The sequence below is a fragment of the Pavona decussata genome, unplaced genomic scaffold, assembly GCF_977016875.1.
Source record: "Pavona decussata unplaced genomic scaffold, jaPavDecu1.1 SCAFFOLD_2, whole genome shotgun sequence".
NCBI classification, from domain to species: Eukaryota; Metazoa; Cnidaria; class Anthozoa; order Scleractinia; family Agariciidae; genus Pavona; species Pavona decussata.
In genome coordinates this window covers 58,870-74,039 of record NW_028145426.1, presented here as the reverse complement: position 1 = coordinate 74,039, position 15,170 = coordinate 58,870, and the positions used below count along the sequence as shown (strand labels likewise).

At 39.0% G+C, this 15,170-nt stretch overlaps 2 protein-coding genes and 1 long non-coding RNA gene across 4 annotated transcripts in view; 2 read left to right on the top strand and 1 right to left on the bottom strand.

Annotated features, from left to right (window-relative positions):
- The window catches only part of LOC146489833 (uncharacterized), a 204,203-nt gene that overhangs the window by 143,102 nt on the left and 45,931 nt on the right, over window positions 1–15,170 (top strand). The gene's annotated exons all lie outside the window — the stretch shown is intronic.
- On the top strand, window positions 525–5,691 carry LOC146489836 (spatacsin-like). The gene is made up of 4 exons (XM_085091865.1): window positions 525–750; window positions 2,635–2,786; window positions 3,021–3,181; window positions 3,715–5,691. The coding sequence occupies exons 1-4, from the start codon at window positions 525–527 to the stop codon at window positions 3,893–3,895; spliced, it is 720 nt and encodes a 239-aa protein (XP_084947991.1). The 3' UTR covers window positions 3,896–5,691.
- On the bottom strand, window positions 1,552–15,114 carry LOC146489835 (uncharacterized). 2 transcript variants are annotated; one of them, XR_014864681.1, is made up of 3 exons: window positions 14,572–15,114; window positions 13,746–14,317; window positions 1,552–1,613 (listed from the first exon to the last, which is right to left on the bottom strand). It is a non-coding gene; the product is annotated as an uncharacterized LOC146489835 (long non-coding RNA). The 2 variants fall into 2 exon arrangements; XR_014864674.1 differs by lacking the exon at window positions 1,552–1,613 and having other exon boundaries at window positions 13,737–14,317.

The window sequence follows — 15,170 nt, the reverse complement described above, 5'->3', positions numbered from 1 at the left end:
CTATGGGTTCCCCCCTTGGTCCGTTACTATCTAACGTGTTTATGTCATCGTTGGAAGAAGAACTAAAGATGGTTGGCAAGTTGCCTCCTTATTACCGCAGATTTGTCTATGATACCCTCACAGTTATGCCCGATATCACCGCAGCTACGGATTTCCTTGATACCCTCAATCACGCCCACCCTGCTCTCAAGTTTACCATGGAGATCGAAAAGGATGGGATGCTCCCCTTTTTTTGGAACCCAGCTCTTAAATCGAGCGCCCCAAATTGAGACCAGGGTTTACGTGAAACCTACTAATACCGGCTTACTTCTCCATTACCAGAGTCCAAACGAAGCTTATTAACAACTATGCTGGATAGTGCTCACCGGTTATCCTCGTCATGGAGTTTTTTTTCGGACGAGTGTGAACGCTTGAAGTCTGTATTTTCGCGCCTAAAGTACCCTCTACACCTCATCAACTCCACCATTAACACCTTTATCAACTCGAGAGTTGCTGACTAGAAGACACCGCAGGCCTCGCTAGTAATGGAAAGTGACGTGACCGGAGTGATCATTCCTTTTAAGGATCAAGTTTCCGCTGACATTGTTAAGGCTCAGTTGAAAGACCTTAGTCTTAAGCTCCAAACCACAATCCAACCCGTATTTGTCAGTCGCAAAATTGGCCAAGACCTCCAAGAATTGGAGCCCAAACCACAGCTAGTTAACCAACAATGTGTGGTTTATCGTTTTCAATGTAACCTGTGCGATACAGGTAGCTATGTTGGTTATACTCGTGGTCATCTGCATGCGCGCGTTGACGAAAAAACTACGCAAAATTCTGGTTGGAATGGCTGAGCTCGCGGTGAAAGTGGTGCATAGCTTGACTTGCATGGTGGGGAACGTAAGATTGAAAAGAGAACTAAGAAAGCAATGGCAAAGAAATCAAGCTTGTTTGAGGTCAGTGACAGGAATGAAACTATGAACGCTGTTTCGTTATGTTAATTTGGTACACTTTAGGTTACGATTTCAATTGACAAAAAGAACGGAGAGGGGGTTTGCAGTTGATAGTTGGTAACCATGTTTAACAAAACAATGGAAGTTTAAACAATTCAAGTGTGCTTGTTGTTCATTTCAAAATGGCGGATAGTGAAAATTTGCTCAGTTTAGAAATGTTTTTTTCTGAAAGTACGAAAGATCCCAAGAAATTGAAGTGGTAGAAACTGAAAGCTATCAAAAGTTGTACCCCAAGGAGGTATTTCGTTGAGATTCTTTGCGTACCCCAGGTATTTATGGCTAGTTTGTTGGAGGTCCTAACGAATAAGAGAAGCCGTTGGTTCCCTTAAAAAACAATGTAAAATATTTATAACAAGAGTTGGCTAGCTATATTACAAGTCAGAGAACTAAAAGAGCATTTAATGAATAGGATTTGCGTCTAAGCGATCCAAAAGTTACGATTGCCTGATTTAGTAGCGTAATGGATGTTGACAATATTTGAGGTTTTGTTGACGAAAAATGTTGGATGTCCTTTTTTATGAGTGGGGTACTAAGGCATATCAATGTACAAAGTATGAGTGAATTCGAATTTTGAGCTGTGTCCGGTATTTCTTTGGTTTTTACAGACATTTACTCTTAACGCTCTAGTCCTACTATTGAGCCCTCTTGCCAACAGGCGTGCAAGTGGTATATTTTTTTATTGTAATTTTTCGTTTCAAATAATTAGTGCTGTAAATTATTTCCATTGTCCATTTTTTTACTTCTATTAATGTAACACCGTTATTGATTGTACTTATTGTTTGTATAAAAAAATGCTATTAGCCAATCTACTAAAAATAAAACGCTCAACCAGAACGTAGCTTCAAGACCAACTAAAGCAAATAAGATTAACCAGTCAAAAACAAAAGATTCGTTAGAAAGCCACAACATACATACAAAACCAAGTTATGCAAATAAAGAAATGAAGACTTTAAGTGGTTTTTTGGTCAACACAATAAGACATCAAACTAAACTATTATAATGTGAATTAACTATGGCTTACGTTCTCTGGGCGATCTGAATTGAAATCGGCAGAAGCACGCAAGCACGACTTCACTGGCTGTTTGTTTGGTTTTTTTTTTGTTGACTAACAGTGTTGGGCCAATATCTGTAGTATGCCTGGTTTTGCGTCTGGTAGATCGTCTGTGATGAAGCCGGATGATGTATTTTTAAGTTGTGCGTCTTGAAGAGGTGTTCACAAAGATAGCTCCTCTGGACGCATTATCCGCCTTGTGTTCGTCTTATGCAAGACGAACTACGAGAGGGGTATTCAGTTCTTCCAGGTTCGTCCCAGACACGGTATGCATCTCAAGTATCCGAACGGTAATGTTTAATAACCGTGAAAAGCTGTGGTGCCAAGATCCGCACACCGGTATGAGACATACAAATGGAATCAGTAACCATCACTCATCTTAACAAACAGATGTTACACAGTGGTTCTAACAATAACACCAACTATTTTTCATGTTCATAGCGTATTATTTGTGACCGTGAGTTAGTCTTTGCATTTTATCGAAGTGGTTCAAAATGGGTGATGACGCCAAAAGGTAATTTTAAAGGACGTGCGGTTATCATTCTGTTTTTTTTTTTTTATTTTTATTTTGCTTAATTTTTTTTTCGGTAGGAGAATTCAGCTGGCGTCACTCACAAGCTTGCCTGAAGAATGCTAGGTTAGTCCATCTTCAAATCCAGGTTCTGTCCTCTGGCGTCACCGTAGTCAACCTGGATAAACATTCTCTGAAGAAGTTCCTTGCTAATCACAGTCAGTTCTTCCAGGTGAGAGAATCTCTTACTTTACTAACTTCTTTCATAGATATCTTCGAGAGCTGACTTACTTTGCTCATATTGATATCCGGGCCTACGCAGGTACCAGGTAAACGGTCTGACCAATTGGAAGTTTAGATATTGAACCTTTTGGTGAGAATAGCCTTCGCTTGCAATGGATACTGGTTGGTATTTATAGGACGAATCATTTTAGTACTCACTGTCGGCTGTTTGTATTTCCTCCAGTCTCTTTTGGTTGCTGAAGCATATAAGAAGAAGCGTGACATTTCCATATGGGTGGACGCAGTGTATCATCAAGTGGTTGTGAAAGGCAACTTCAACTATCTTCAGGATATGCGGTCCGCCATGCCAGTCACCAACAATCTTTTTGTTGATGTCGCTAACAAGTGAGTGTAGTAAATTTTGTAGAAATCAAGCTGTTGAAAGAGTGAGTTTTAGGTCTATTGTCGTAAGTAAATGTTTTCGTTTATGCTGTGTTGTGTAAGGCGTTGTTGCTTTGCCTTGCTGTGCTGTGCTGTGGTGTTGTGTTGTTTTGGGCCATGTCGTGGTTTACGGATGACGTAGTGGCGTTTATACCCCAGAGAATGTTCGAGCATTTCATGAATTTTGTCGCAGGTTTCGGTGACAGTAGGTCTTTTGAGGTCACGCAGGATCCTTGCCTGTCAATTATTTCCTAAAGAAATTCACTGATAGTTCTAAGACCCAAACGATGAGAAATGTGTCCTTTGGTTTCAAGTCCGAGAATTTAAAAGATTTCTGAAGATAACTGAGGTGCATCGTGACTTTCTCGGAGCGAGGAACGTTCACACGAATGAGCTTATTTCGCAGTTATCAACTGTAGGCGTCTTACGCTACAATGAAATACGACTTTGTAGATGTTTCTGTGAAATTATTTATTTCAGTGTGTTTATTTCTTCAGGTACAAGAATGAAAACTCGCGCTCATCCCAAGCGGCGGCCAACATGAAAAGACTCTTGGGATTTGTTAGTGATGAACGCATGCGCTACAAACTGGCTACTGACCTGAACTTTCGTGACCTGGGCACCAGTATTCTTGACGGTGACGGAGGCGCGTTTTTAATGGACGTTATGGTTCCGTAAAGAGGTGCGAGTGGAAATGAGAGACTTCAAAAAAATACTTCCATGAAAAAGTCAAAAGAAGGACAAAAGTGTTGTTGGTTGTCACTGTTTAAATGTAACACGTTAAGTGTTAGCTTCGACTGGGTGCATTCGGAGTAGTTGAGCAGTCGAACTTCCGTGCGACCACCTCTCTCAAACGACCGCCTGTCCATGAAACAGCTTGTTTTCTCTTTAAAACAAAACATTTTTACGACTTCTTGTAACCGATCATTTCATTACTGGCATTATGTCGAATTTCTTGTTCACAATCGAATCACCATATCGTTCTCAAAACACCGTTCATAAGTGACCACGTGCTCACGTTTTAGTTTAACGCAGAGATATCCAACTATATTTCGGGAAACTGGCACTGTTTCAGCTGCCATTTTGTGGAGTGGACAAGAAACTTTAGATGCGACGGTAAGTGTACTGGAATTTGGTCAGCTTTGATCCTTTGTAACTCCAATCAAATTTGCCGGAGTTGATATAGCGAATACTTCTTTTACATGAAAATAGCATTTCTAAAATGAGTACGTGTTTAAATTTAACGAACCTTTCAGGTTATAAGGGCAGTAAGCAAACTTCTAAAAAACAAATTGCAAATTATAAACAAGGTGAGAAAATTTCCAATCACAGTTTACGAAAATACTATTAAACGTTTTAACATTACAGTTACATTAAATTATCGCTGCCAAAAAAAATTGGGAAATCCGCTTTTAAGGCGTTACAGAGGATCCAGATTGACCAAAATCCCGTCGAATCAGCGGACTCGCCGATCAATGTCCTCGAACAGTCTGTTTGGTAAACTAAATGGCGCCGAAACTATGCCTAACAGCAAAGCGGTTAACACCAGATGTTTACTGAATTGTGCTAGAATTAGATTCAAAAACAAGCATTAAAGCGATGAGTGTAGTTTGATTCATTCAATCAGAGCAAAATTATCTTTGATCGACACACTATGAAAAGAATGACACTAGACAGAACGCAGAATAAGACAACAGAATCCATGCAAATACAACAACACAACAATCTTTATTCGTGCCCAGAAATTATATAGTGTTAACATAAATGCAAGAAAGAAAAATTACTAAGGATGAGAGCACAGCCACTTAGAAATAGCAAGCTAATCGAGCTAAGTGGCTGGGCCAAGCGGAAAAATTTGCAAATACCCTACATTAACATAGAACTAAGGATACGATTTACCATACGCACACACACGCACCGACATAAATAACAATAAACAAGGGGAAGTGCACACGCAAAAACTGGAAAATAAAGTACATCAATGAGCCAGTCAGTAGTTTGAGATAAGCGATTCTTTTAAGCGTTTTCCGTAATACACAGCAAATGAACTGTAATTTTTGTTTACGTGTTTTCCCGCGCTTTTTTCCTGCTGCATTGTCTTCCCCGCATGCCACAAGCTGCATGTTTTTATGCGCATGCTTCTGGCTGAAATGTTCTCGTGCTGGCGCCTGTCTGGTTGTTTTCTCACTACATGTTTCTGCTTCTCGAACAGCTTTTCTCTGCTATTAACGTTGTTGCGAATTAACGTTTTAAATACGTGATTTTGCATCGGATCTACTATACCTGCCTTATGTTATTGAATTATTCAATGAGTAATTATTGGACAGAAAATTGACCAAAGGGAATAATAAGGAATAAGTACAAAGATATGTCTTCTTTAACGAAGGGATAGTTATTAAAGGGATAATTTATTTTTAATAATAGTTGTATTTCAATTCAAATGTACTTTGATTAAAATAATGTTAATAAATGGAGCGCTCTGTGTTTTATTCTCTTTCCTGAGGTTATTTGTGTAATAATAATAATTACAAAAAAACAAAACAAAAAAAAAAAACAAAAAAAAACAAGATGGAAGGCCGAAGAGAGTGACAGCGTGTCGTAATATTTTGGCAGCTTGTGAGGTGCTGGCCAATGATTAGGCTTGTTTCTTCAAGACTCTAATTCCGTTTGTTCTCAGCCCGTCGAAGGAAATTCGATAAGAAACTCGTATAAACGTGCCGGGAGTAAGCAGGTGCAGCCTTGGCGAAAGTTAAAATTGCTCGAGTTTAGTAATTGTTCATAAAAGCTGTGAATTATAACAGGATTTGGTCAATTCAACGAATATTAAGGCGTGAAAATTGATCTTTGGTGGTCAAAATACGGTGGTTAATTTGGAGGGGTGGAGGGTGGACAATTTTGTGAAATGTAATTAGGCACTGCGTTTTCGTAAAACCCTCACCTCAAAAGGACCTCCTTAACTACTGAATGTTCCAGTACAATAAACACCTGAGTTGAATTCGATAACAACCACCGGTTTAACGACATGATCATTATTCTAGATAATAGATGCAAATGAAGCAAGAAGTAAGTAACAGGTGAAAACAGACATCCATCCGCTGCAAAGCGCGGGAAAACGTATGTTCGGTTTGGTCTTAACTCAGAATGGTGCCCGTTTTTAACCATGAGGACATGCTTTACGAAAAAAGAAAAAAAGGAAAACCAGAACTTTAATCGATTATACCTCTTAAACTAACAATTAACGTTTATTTAGAGTCAACAATTATTTTCGTGCGAGGATTATTTACAAAGTTATGAATTTTAAAATATTTATATCCGAGCGGCCAAATTGCACTCTTGAAAAACATCACGCGGTAGCTAACTCGCAAGCCGTAAATGGTTTTCGGGCAACAATCGATAATTTTTCCATATTTTATGTATTTTAAGTTTTATAAAGAAACATTCATCGTTTCCATAGCACAAATATTCATTCACGATCATTGTCAATGGTCTCAAACGTCATCGGAATCTAGCACTGTGATCTCGCACGTTCGGTCAGAACAGCTGGTTTAAATGACTATCCGCTGACGCGTTTGTTTTGTTAGCACTAAAAATATGTATAACTCCAAGAGAGGTGAGGAATTTGTAAGGTTATTACGTTCATACGGTAAGCATTGGTAATAGAAAAACCATTAAATAAAAGAGCTATTCTGGAACGAACTTCCTTTAATAATCATAATCATAATCATAATCATAATCATAATCATAATCATAATCATAATCATAATCATAATCATAATCATAATCATAATCATAATCATAATATTTAATGAGGGGGTCCAACTCGCCAAGGCGATTTTCAGTGGAGCCCTCCTAACCTACCTAAATACACAAACTAATAAAATACAAAGTAAATAAAAGCAAATATGTTCCTAACAGTAAAAAAGTCATGTTATCGAGCAAAACATAAAAACAACGTTTAAAATTACTAAAGCATATCAGTCGGGTCTACTTCGACTGAAGTAGGCCGATTGTCCCGTCTTACTTGCTTCCTTCAGCCTTGTAACTTGACGTCACCTTGCGTCTTGAATTGACTTTTGAAGATCAGGGTAGATTTAAAATTCTTTATTATGAAGATAATTCCCCAGGCTTGCAATCCGTTACCTGTTGTTATACCGAAATTATCGTATTCTTCCTGTTGACCGAGGAAGCTGTTTCACTGGGATGTTACTAAAACCAGGAACGGGGAACCGGGAACGGGGAACGGGGAACGGGGAACGGGGAACGGGGAACGGGAGTCTGAGAACGAGTGTACAGCGGTAATCCCTATAAGAATTCAAAATAGACAGTCCAGTCATTGATTTTTAGGTTTGCGGTTTAGGATCTAGCAGCACTTTTGCACGAACGCCGATCAAATTTCAATAAAATTATAATTCAGCGCCTTTGAAATCTACAACCCTACATAAAAAGGCACAATAGAATAAATTAACTCCTCAGCCAAAGTTTCTACAAAGAGGGTTTGAACTCTTTTAACGTTTTAAAAAATATATATTGATGTTAACTACTGTATTCACAGGTAAAACAAACTAAAAAACACCAAAATTACCACGAGATGAAATTAAATCTCACTCGCTCCCCAATCTGTGTCATGCACGAGCGACTTGGCTACAAACCGATATTTACATCCGTTGATTTAAAATAAGTCATATTCTACAATATCTTACATAACGATGTGCCAGATTCCCCGGTTAACTTGCTGAAGAAATAGAAAATATCTGAATAGCAATACAACCTGGAACAATTAAAATTAATTTTATTTAGGATGAGAAGCTTTATCAGCCTTCGATAGCCAATCGGAAGTAACTGTTCCCACGAAAAGCAACTATTGCATTGTTCTCTTTTACGCGCTGTAGAGTTGTAGGTTTCAAAGGCGCTGAATTATAATTTTACTGAAATTTGATCGGCGTTCGTGCAAAAGTGCTGCTAGATCCTAAAGATTTAAAACCGCAAACCTAAAAATCAACTATCTTTTGTTAAAATATCAGAGCATTTGAGCCACTACCGTTCAGCTTTTTTCGTCGCTGGGTTTGGATTATTTTACTTTTGCGTAATTGAGAAAAGAGTCTCAGTTCGGTTACAAACGAGCAGAGATGAAAGTAATTGCTATGTTTTGACTGACGGAGAATCAATGTATTCAATTATACCGGCTAGGAAAGAGTCGCAGCTATGAAAACGTCTGTGTAGCGAGAAGCTGCAAAGTGTAAAATTTCAAGTTCTCGCGAAATGAAATCCGAGCTTCCCGTAGGGTGACCGTTTTTCGTGTGATATTTAAAAAAAAACTACAGTCAAACCTCTTTATTACGGACACCAAGAGGACAGGAATAATTGTCCGTTTTAGAGAGGTAGGCTTTATATCGATTTCGGTCTCTCAGGGACCCAGTGAACTGTCCGTTATAGAGAGGTGTCCGTAAGGAGAGGTTCCACTGTAACTGTATATCCTTCAGTTACTTACCTAGGCCTTCAAACTGACAAAGTATGAGCGAAATCGAGTTTTTGACCGTGGCCACGATTTCTTTGATTTTTACTAACAATCGCTCTTAATTCCTGTTATGAGACTTAAACCCTGAATATCTGCCAAAAAAATCTAAGATAAACCTTAAAGACGCTCTTTAAATTGCATTAAATAGCCTACTTTGAATTCTTATAGGGATTACCGCTGTACACTCGTTCCCAGACTCCCGTTCCCCGTTCCCCGTTCCTGGTTTTAGTAATATCCGTTTCACTGTCTATATCACATGAATTACTGCTTTCTCTTTCCCTTTTTGTTCTTTCCAATGATAAAAAAAAAAAATAGTATGGGTCATGTAGAGCGTCCAAGGCACGTCTTTACTTCGACATCATGTGTCGTTTGTGGCAGATTGGGCACGACCACAACGACTACAAAGATTCCTCATGTACCCAGAGTTTATTAAATCCTTTAAAATGGCTACAGAGTGATAAGTAAAACAAATTCCCTCTAAACCGCATTCCGAATGCGTTTAAAAGAGAGTCATAGCATGATAGTGAACCTAGGGCGAAGGCAACGAGAACACCAAGATAGAAAGGCTTCAATTTATCAGTAGAGTAGTGACCCTGAACCTACGGTTTATTATTTATCAGCCTTTTCTTTCAAGTCCACAGTGGAAAACTGATAAAGCACTTGTGAAGTGCTCTATATCAAGCCAACTGGGAGGTGGCCGTTGTGGGAATTCGTAGTAAAACCATAGAGGTCGTGAGGTGAAAGTGAATGTATGAAATTCATACCTTTTTACTGCGGATGATCATTCACTTTCATCTCATCGTCTCTATGGGTACATTACGAATTCACAAAATGACAGGCCACCAGTTAGCTTGATAGCTACACCTGCATTGCAGAGGGCATAAGTTCGAATGCTGTTCAAGCCTGAATATTATTCAGTTCTTTTCCCCCTCGCAACTGTTGAAGTTGCGCATATAACTACGATTGATCAGGGCCGTACCTAGGATTTTTTGTCTGTGGGGGCAAACTCCGCACACCCCTCACAGGGGTCTACCGTAGACAGGGTTTCTAGTTGGATATTAATTTTGTTCTCACTCCTACACAGAAAGTTGCCTCTACGACGTTTAGAGATAAAAAAACACACCGATGCTTTTTGTTTTAAATTGTCATGACTTTTTATGGAGTTAACGTCTTGTTTAGCTTGAAGCAAATATTGTCTCTCATTTTAAAACACAGTCGATGCACTGCTGTAAAAAAAGGGAGAAAATCACTGAGCTTCCACAATTCAAACGCACTATATCAGTGGAGCGAAGCATTTGCAAAAACACAGTACTGTTGTTATTTATAATCTATAACACGCTACAACGATTATATAGAGAACCAAAAAACCAAATAGCCGTGCCAAGAAACGCAACTCCTTGTGACAAACACTAGCCGGGCCCGGCATTGCAACAATTACAGAATGAAGCTCATTGCATGATACAAGCAATGATTAATTTCTGTCCTGATATTGCCAAATCTCAACAAGAAAGGCAGTTAAAACTATCAAGCACTTAAAAGAGCCAAGCAAAACCCAGCTGAAATGCCCTATGTGGCATAAAAACACCGTCGTTGAACACACGGAATAAGAGGTCACATTCAAAACAAAGAGAATTCAAAAGAGGAAACTCAAAAATCATTAGGCACAAATGATCTGTCGGATGATGAACATATGATGGTTAAATCCAAACCCGCTACAAATACTTGCGAGCAGCGCAGGCTTTTAAAAGCAATTTATCTCTGAAAAAAAAAACTTGTATAAGCTAGATTTAGAAAGGCTAAAACACGCGCCAGAAAGTGGCGTAGGCTTGTCAGTCTTTATTTACACACCAAATTCTAAACCATAGGCAGCCCAAACTGACAAAATCATTATTTTCATAAGAAAACCGGTACTGGCTTTTGCCTCAAAAGATTTTCCAAAATAATTATTTGGAATTCACATTGAATGAATATTTTTTTCAGTCAATTAGTCGATTTTCTTGTGATCAGTGTGATGTTGGAAACAAATTGAGTTTTCCTGGCGGGGGCAACTGCCCCCTCTGCCCCCGCGCTACGTACGGCCCTGTTGATCATTCACTTACTCAAACTCTTATAGTTTTCCCAAGAAAGTGATATGTAATTTCCACAAATATTATGCCTCAGTGTGTTGCAGCCAAATTCGAATACCGAATTTTTAAATTTTTTGTCATTATTCTATTGTATCTTGTCACACGGACGGTGCGATTTTGGCAACTCAGTAGTTGCTGTGAAATGATTAGCGGCTTGGACAAGTCAAAGTTCCTTTCATAGTGCAGGCCCCAGTTGTACAAACTCCTGTTAGCTTTATCCGGAGGATAAGTCGCTCTCCAGCGGATAAAATGCGTTAGTAGGAGTACGTTTTATCGGCTGGATAATGTTTTATCCACGGGATAGAATTATCCGCCCTTCGAACAACCGGGGCCAGCTTTGTGTGTAACTCAAGGTATTAGGTTCTGCTCATGCAGAGTTCCGCGTAAGAGCTGGGCCTTATGTAAAGCGATCTTACAAAGGAGATTAACAATAGACTAAATCGACAATAGTGAATGCGGGACAGAGTCTGGCTGGTTGTTTAAACAATCTCCAGACACAACCAGTGAAATATGTAAATGCTCATTCTTGACCTTGGAATCTTAAACAATTGTACTTTTCTTTCAAGGTCTAATAATGTTGAAGCACCAAAGTTTTCGATTGAAGTTTCTCACAGTGTTCTTCAGCAAATGCTGTTTATTCTAAGTGAAAGAATACAGCAATACCTGTATTGACGTTAAGTTCTCGGCTTCTGTAAGTAATTAATTTATCGCTATCTTTTGACGTCATCTAAATTCGTGACATTTTGCTGTCGATGGCATTTGACATACCCAGCATAATTAGATGTCGGCAGCTGACATGGCAAACGATCGTATTCTATCCATTAAGCCCTAAGGAAGCCTCAAGAAGCCTGTTTTAAGCCTTAAAGAGTCGACGTGTTTAGCTGATATTCCTGGAGAATATTCCACCCTTTCTCATTTGACTCTTCAGTTAAAGAAGAAAAGTTGCTGATTATTGGACTGAATTCAAAGTTACTCCAAAGGAGGTTTTCTCAGGTGAGTTAGCAGTAAGCACTTCCCTTTGTCATACCGAAGGTGCTGCTCAGACTGCTCATTAGAGCAGTTCAGTGCTGTTAATTTTAATATCGCATGGATAGAAAAGCGCCTTGATTTCAGAGGCCATTCCTAGCTGAAACGTAAGGTAAATATACCAGCAGGTACATATTTAAATTCGACTTGTTGCCGTGCGCTATTCAAATGCATTTCTGTATTCATTTTACGAGATGTGGTGCTGCAAATTTAAAGCCTTGCTAGATTTGAAGTCTTTTTTTTCCAAAAGCATGATACTTTTTCTGTCCAAGCCGAATTTACTAAAATCTTCAACACTTGTCTATGCTCATCGGAGGCGGAAGCATACGCAACTGAGACACATTCCACCCTCGTTCCTCAACTCGATGTTGTCGTGGACGTTTTTACTGCAAAGCCCTGACCAGACTGAGCCGAGAGTGGCCGGAAAGCTGAAAGTCGCAAAATCTTTTGGTAAAGACCTGTGTGTATTAACGATGACTTGCGACGAGTTGAATCGGCTTGAACAAGCTCAAATTTGCATGCAGATGGACGCAAGCTTTTTTTAGTTATTCCATCCGATACTTAAGTTACCGCTCTCAGTAAACATTTCCTTTCGTACTCGAAACATTTAGACTCATAGAGGGGTGGGGGCGAAACAAAAAGGCAATGTTTGCACTTCGTTATATTAGTATCCAAGGATAATACCAAGGAGTCTCTAGAGTCGTTAAAACATGCAGGTGTCGATATAACCTATTTAAATTATGAGCGGAATATCTTTAGATGAAAAGGTAGACCATTTAAAAGGCCAAAAGATAGAATGAGATAATTAACAATTACTCGAGCGTGCGTTGGATATAAGAGTTGGCTATAATCATCTCATATCCAACAAGCGCGAGTGGAATGATTGTTTTATTAAAAAATAATCAAGAAACATTGGTAGATCTTGTTGATTTCGCTTTGCAAGAGCAGCCAGAAGACATTTTAATGGCCACTTTTTGTCGGGCGTGGTGTAATGACTCGTTATACAATGATCAAGTTTCTGATAATGGCTGATATCCCATGACCGCTAAACCAATCAAAACTCATTATCAAGTGATACCTGCCGTGACTGGCCTAGAAGCATCAGTCATGTCATAATATTGTCTTCTAATAGTTTTCCTTAGTAACAGCTATCTGCTAATTTTGGTTGACTTACCTTCAAAATTGAAGTGTTGTAATGAAACAACTGTTTTGGCCCTACTGGATATTCTGCCTTAGTTTAAACAGTTGCAGAGTTATCAGGTAAGTTTTAAATTTGGCATTGCCAAACTGCGATAAAAAGATACCATTGCTATTATGTCACCTTTTCAGTTTTTACATATCACCCACAGGTGCACTTGGTATTCTGGCCAATAACGTATCATAAGATTTCATTTAGCATAAGGAGAAGGTGGGGTAGACTGAGGGCGAGTAACCTGGAGTCTCTTCTTATTTGAATAGCCCGCCTTTGCCGCAGTGTGTGAAAATGAATCAGCAGTGAATAAATGCTCCAAAATCTTACTTTTTCATTAATAAAAGAGGTTATAAGAGCTCATAACGATATATTTTAAAGTCTAAATTAAAGAAATTTGCCATTGAACGTTAGAGTTCTCTACAATTCGAGCTCTAAAAAACCTTTTTTTTATAAACCGTTGCGAACAGCTTTTGCGAAGAAAACCTTCAGTTCAGAGTAACCGTTTAGTCAAAAAAATTAAATTGGACTATTTCCATTCGAAAGCTAACAATTTCGACACCAGAGGGAAACTACCGGCAATCATCAACAACAACAACAACAACAATTTATTAGCCCATTTATTTGCTAAGCAGAAACTGATGCACCAGCGACAGACAAAGATCCTTAAACACGGAGCGATCCTATAAAAGGGAAGGACACGCCCCCTTTGAAGCGCTTTGTTGGCTTCCAAACGGATCAGTATAATGGTGGATGACGTCGGTAACGGTCGAGGAAAAAAGAGAGAAGAGCTATCGTTTGTAAAATCGAAGAGGGAATCGATTTATCAATTAAAATAAGCTAAACGCTAACTATAAATCTTGTTAAACACCAGAAATTAGCGAGATTAACGATAATAACGGAAATAATCAAGTTTCGTTGCCGCAATCGAAAGATTATACGAAACTTACCTCGAAATTCGAAATCCTTCTACCAAATACACAGTACAAAGATAGAAACCATTATAAACTGAAGCCTGCGACGAACTGGACATCTGTATACATGCCGTCCGATAACCAAAACGAGTCTGTCTTGTTCGCCAAAACTGGCGGGATTTACAAAATTTGGCAGATGTTTTCCGCTAAACGGCCACTCGAGTCGTCATGTTGGGTTCAAGTTCATTACCGCTTGTGTATCTATTGATCACGTACGTGAAAACTAACTCTACTAATCCGCTGGAAGTGGCAGTAATAAATTCTAAACTTCTATGCACAAGTCAAAAATAAAAACATCTAAACACATTTCGTACGTGATCATGCATATTTGCATAATTTGCAAAATCAATTCGAAAAATCACCAAAGATGTAAACAAAACACGACCTGATGTTGCTCTCATGTATCTTATGGATGAAATGATAATGGTCATGGCTCTCACATCAGTATTAAAATTGGCCAGTACTAAATATATTCTAAGTTTATACAGTAGGCACTAGAGAGAGACCAACTTCAAAAAGATTACCAGCTCCGTCGTCTTGCGTGCGATCGCTCGCCGCTTGAGACACTTCACTTTTCTCCTCCGTTTCCCGGTCTGTTGTTTCTTCTAGGCTTCGCTTCCGCGACTTTGTGTCTTCACTTAGCTCTCCCCCACTAAACGACACAAAGGATCGAGGCGATTCCATCTCGGAAGCCGGTTTCAGAAGAACAACCTATTTCGAGACAGAGTTTATTTACGAACTTTTATATCCTAATCATTTCGGAAATATCTCGAAAGCATAAGATTTTACCAGCCGATAAATGAATTTCCGATCTCAAAATAGACGGATAACTTAACTTTCTAAATTCTTCTCCTGTAGCCATATTCGTTGGATCGATTTTGAACAAAATAATTCGAACTAAAACAGCTTTTTCGCCGACTCGTCACGTCCTTTCGAATCGAAGTTGCGGGAACTTGAACGTGCTATAATAAGACCTTTGGTAATCAACCAATCCGATACGCGCGTTTGGGATTTTTCATTGACAGTCTGAACTGTTCAGCCTGGTCTTATAGGATCGCTCCGTGTTTAAGTACAGCACATCCAAAGACAAAGACAATGGAGCTGACAGAACAGTTTGAAACGA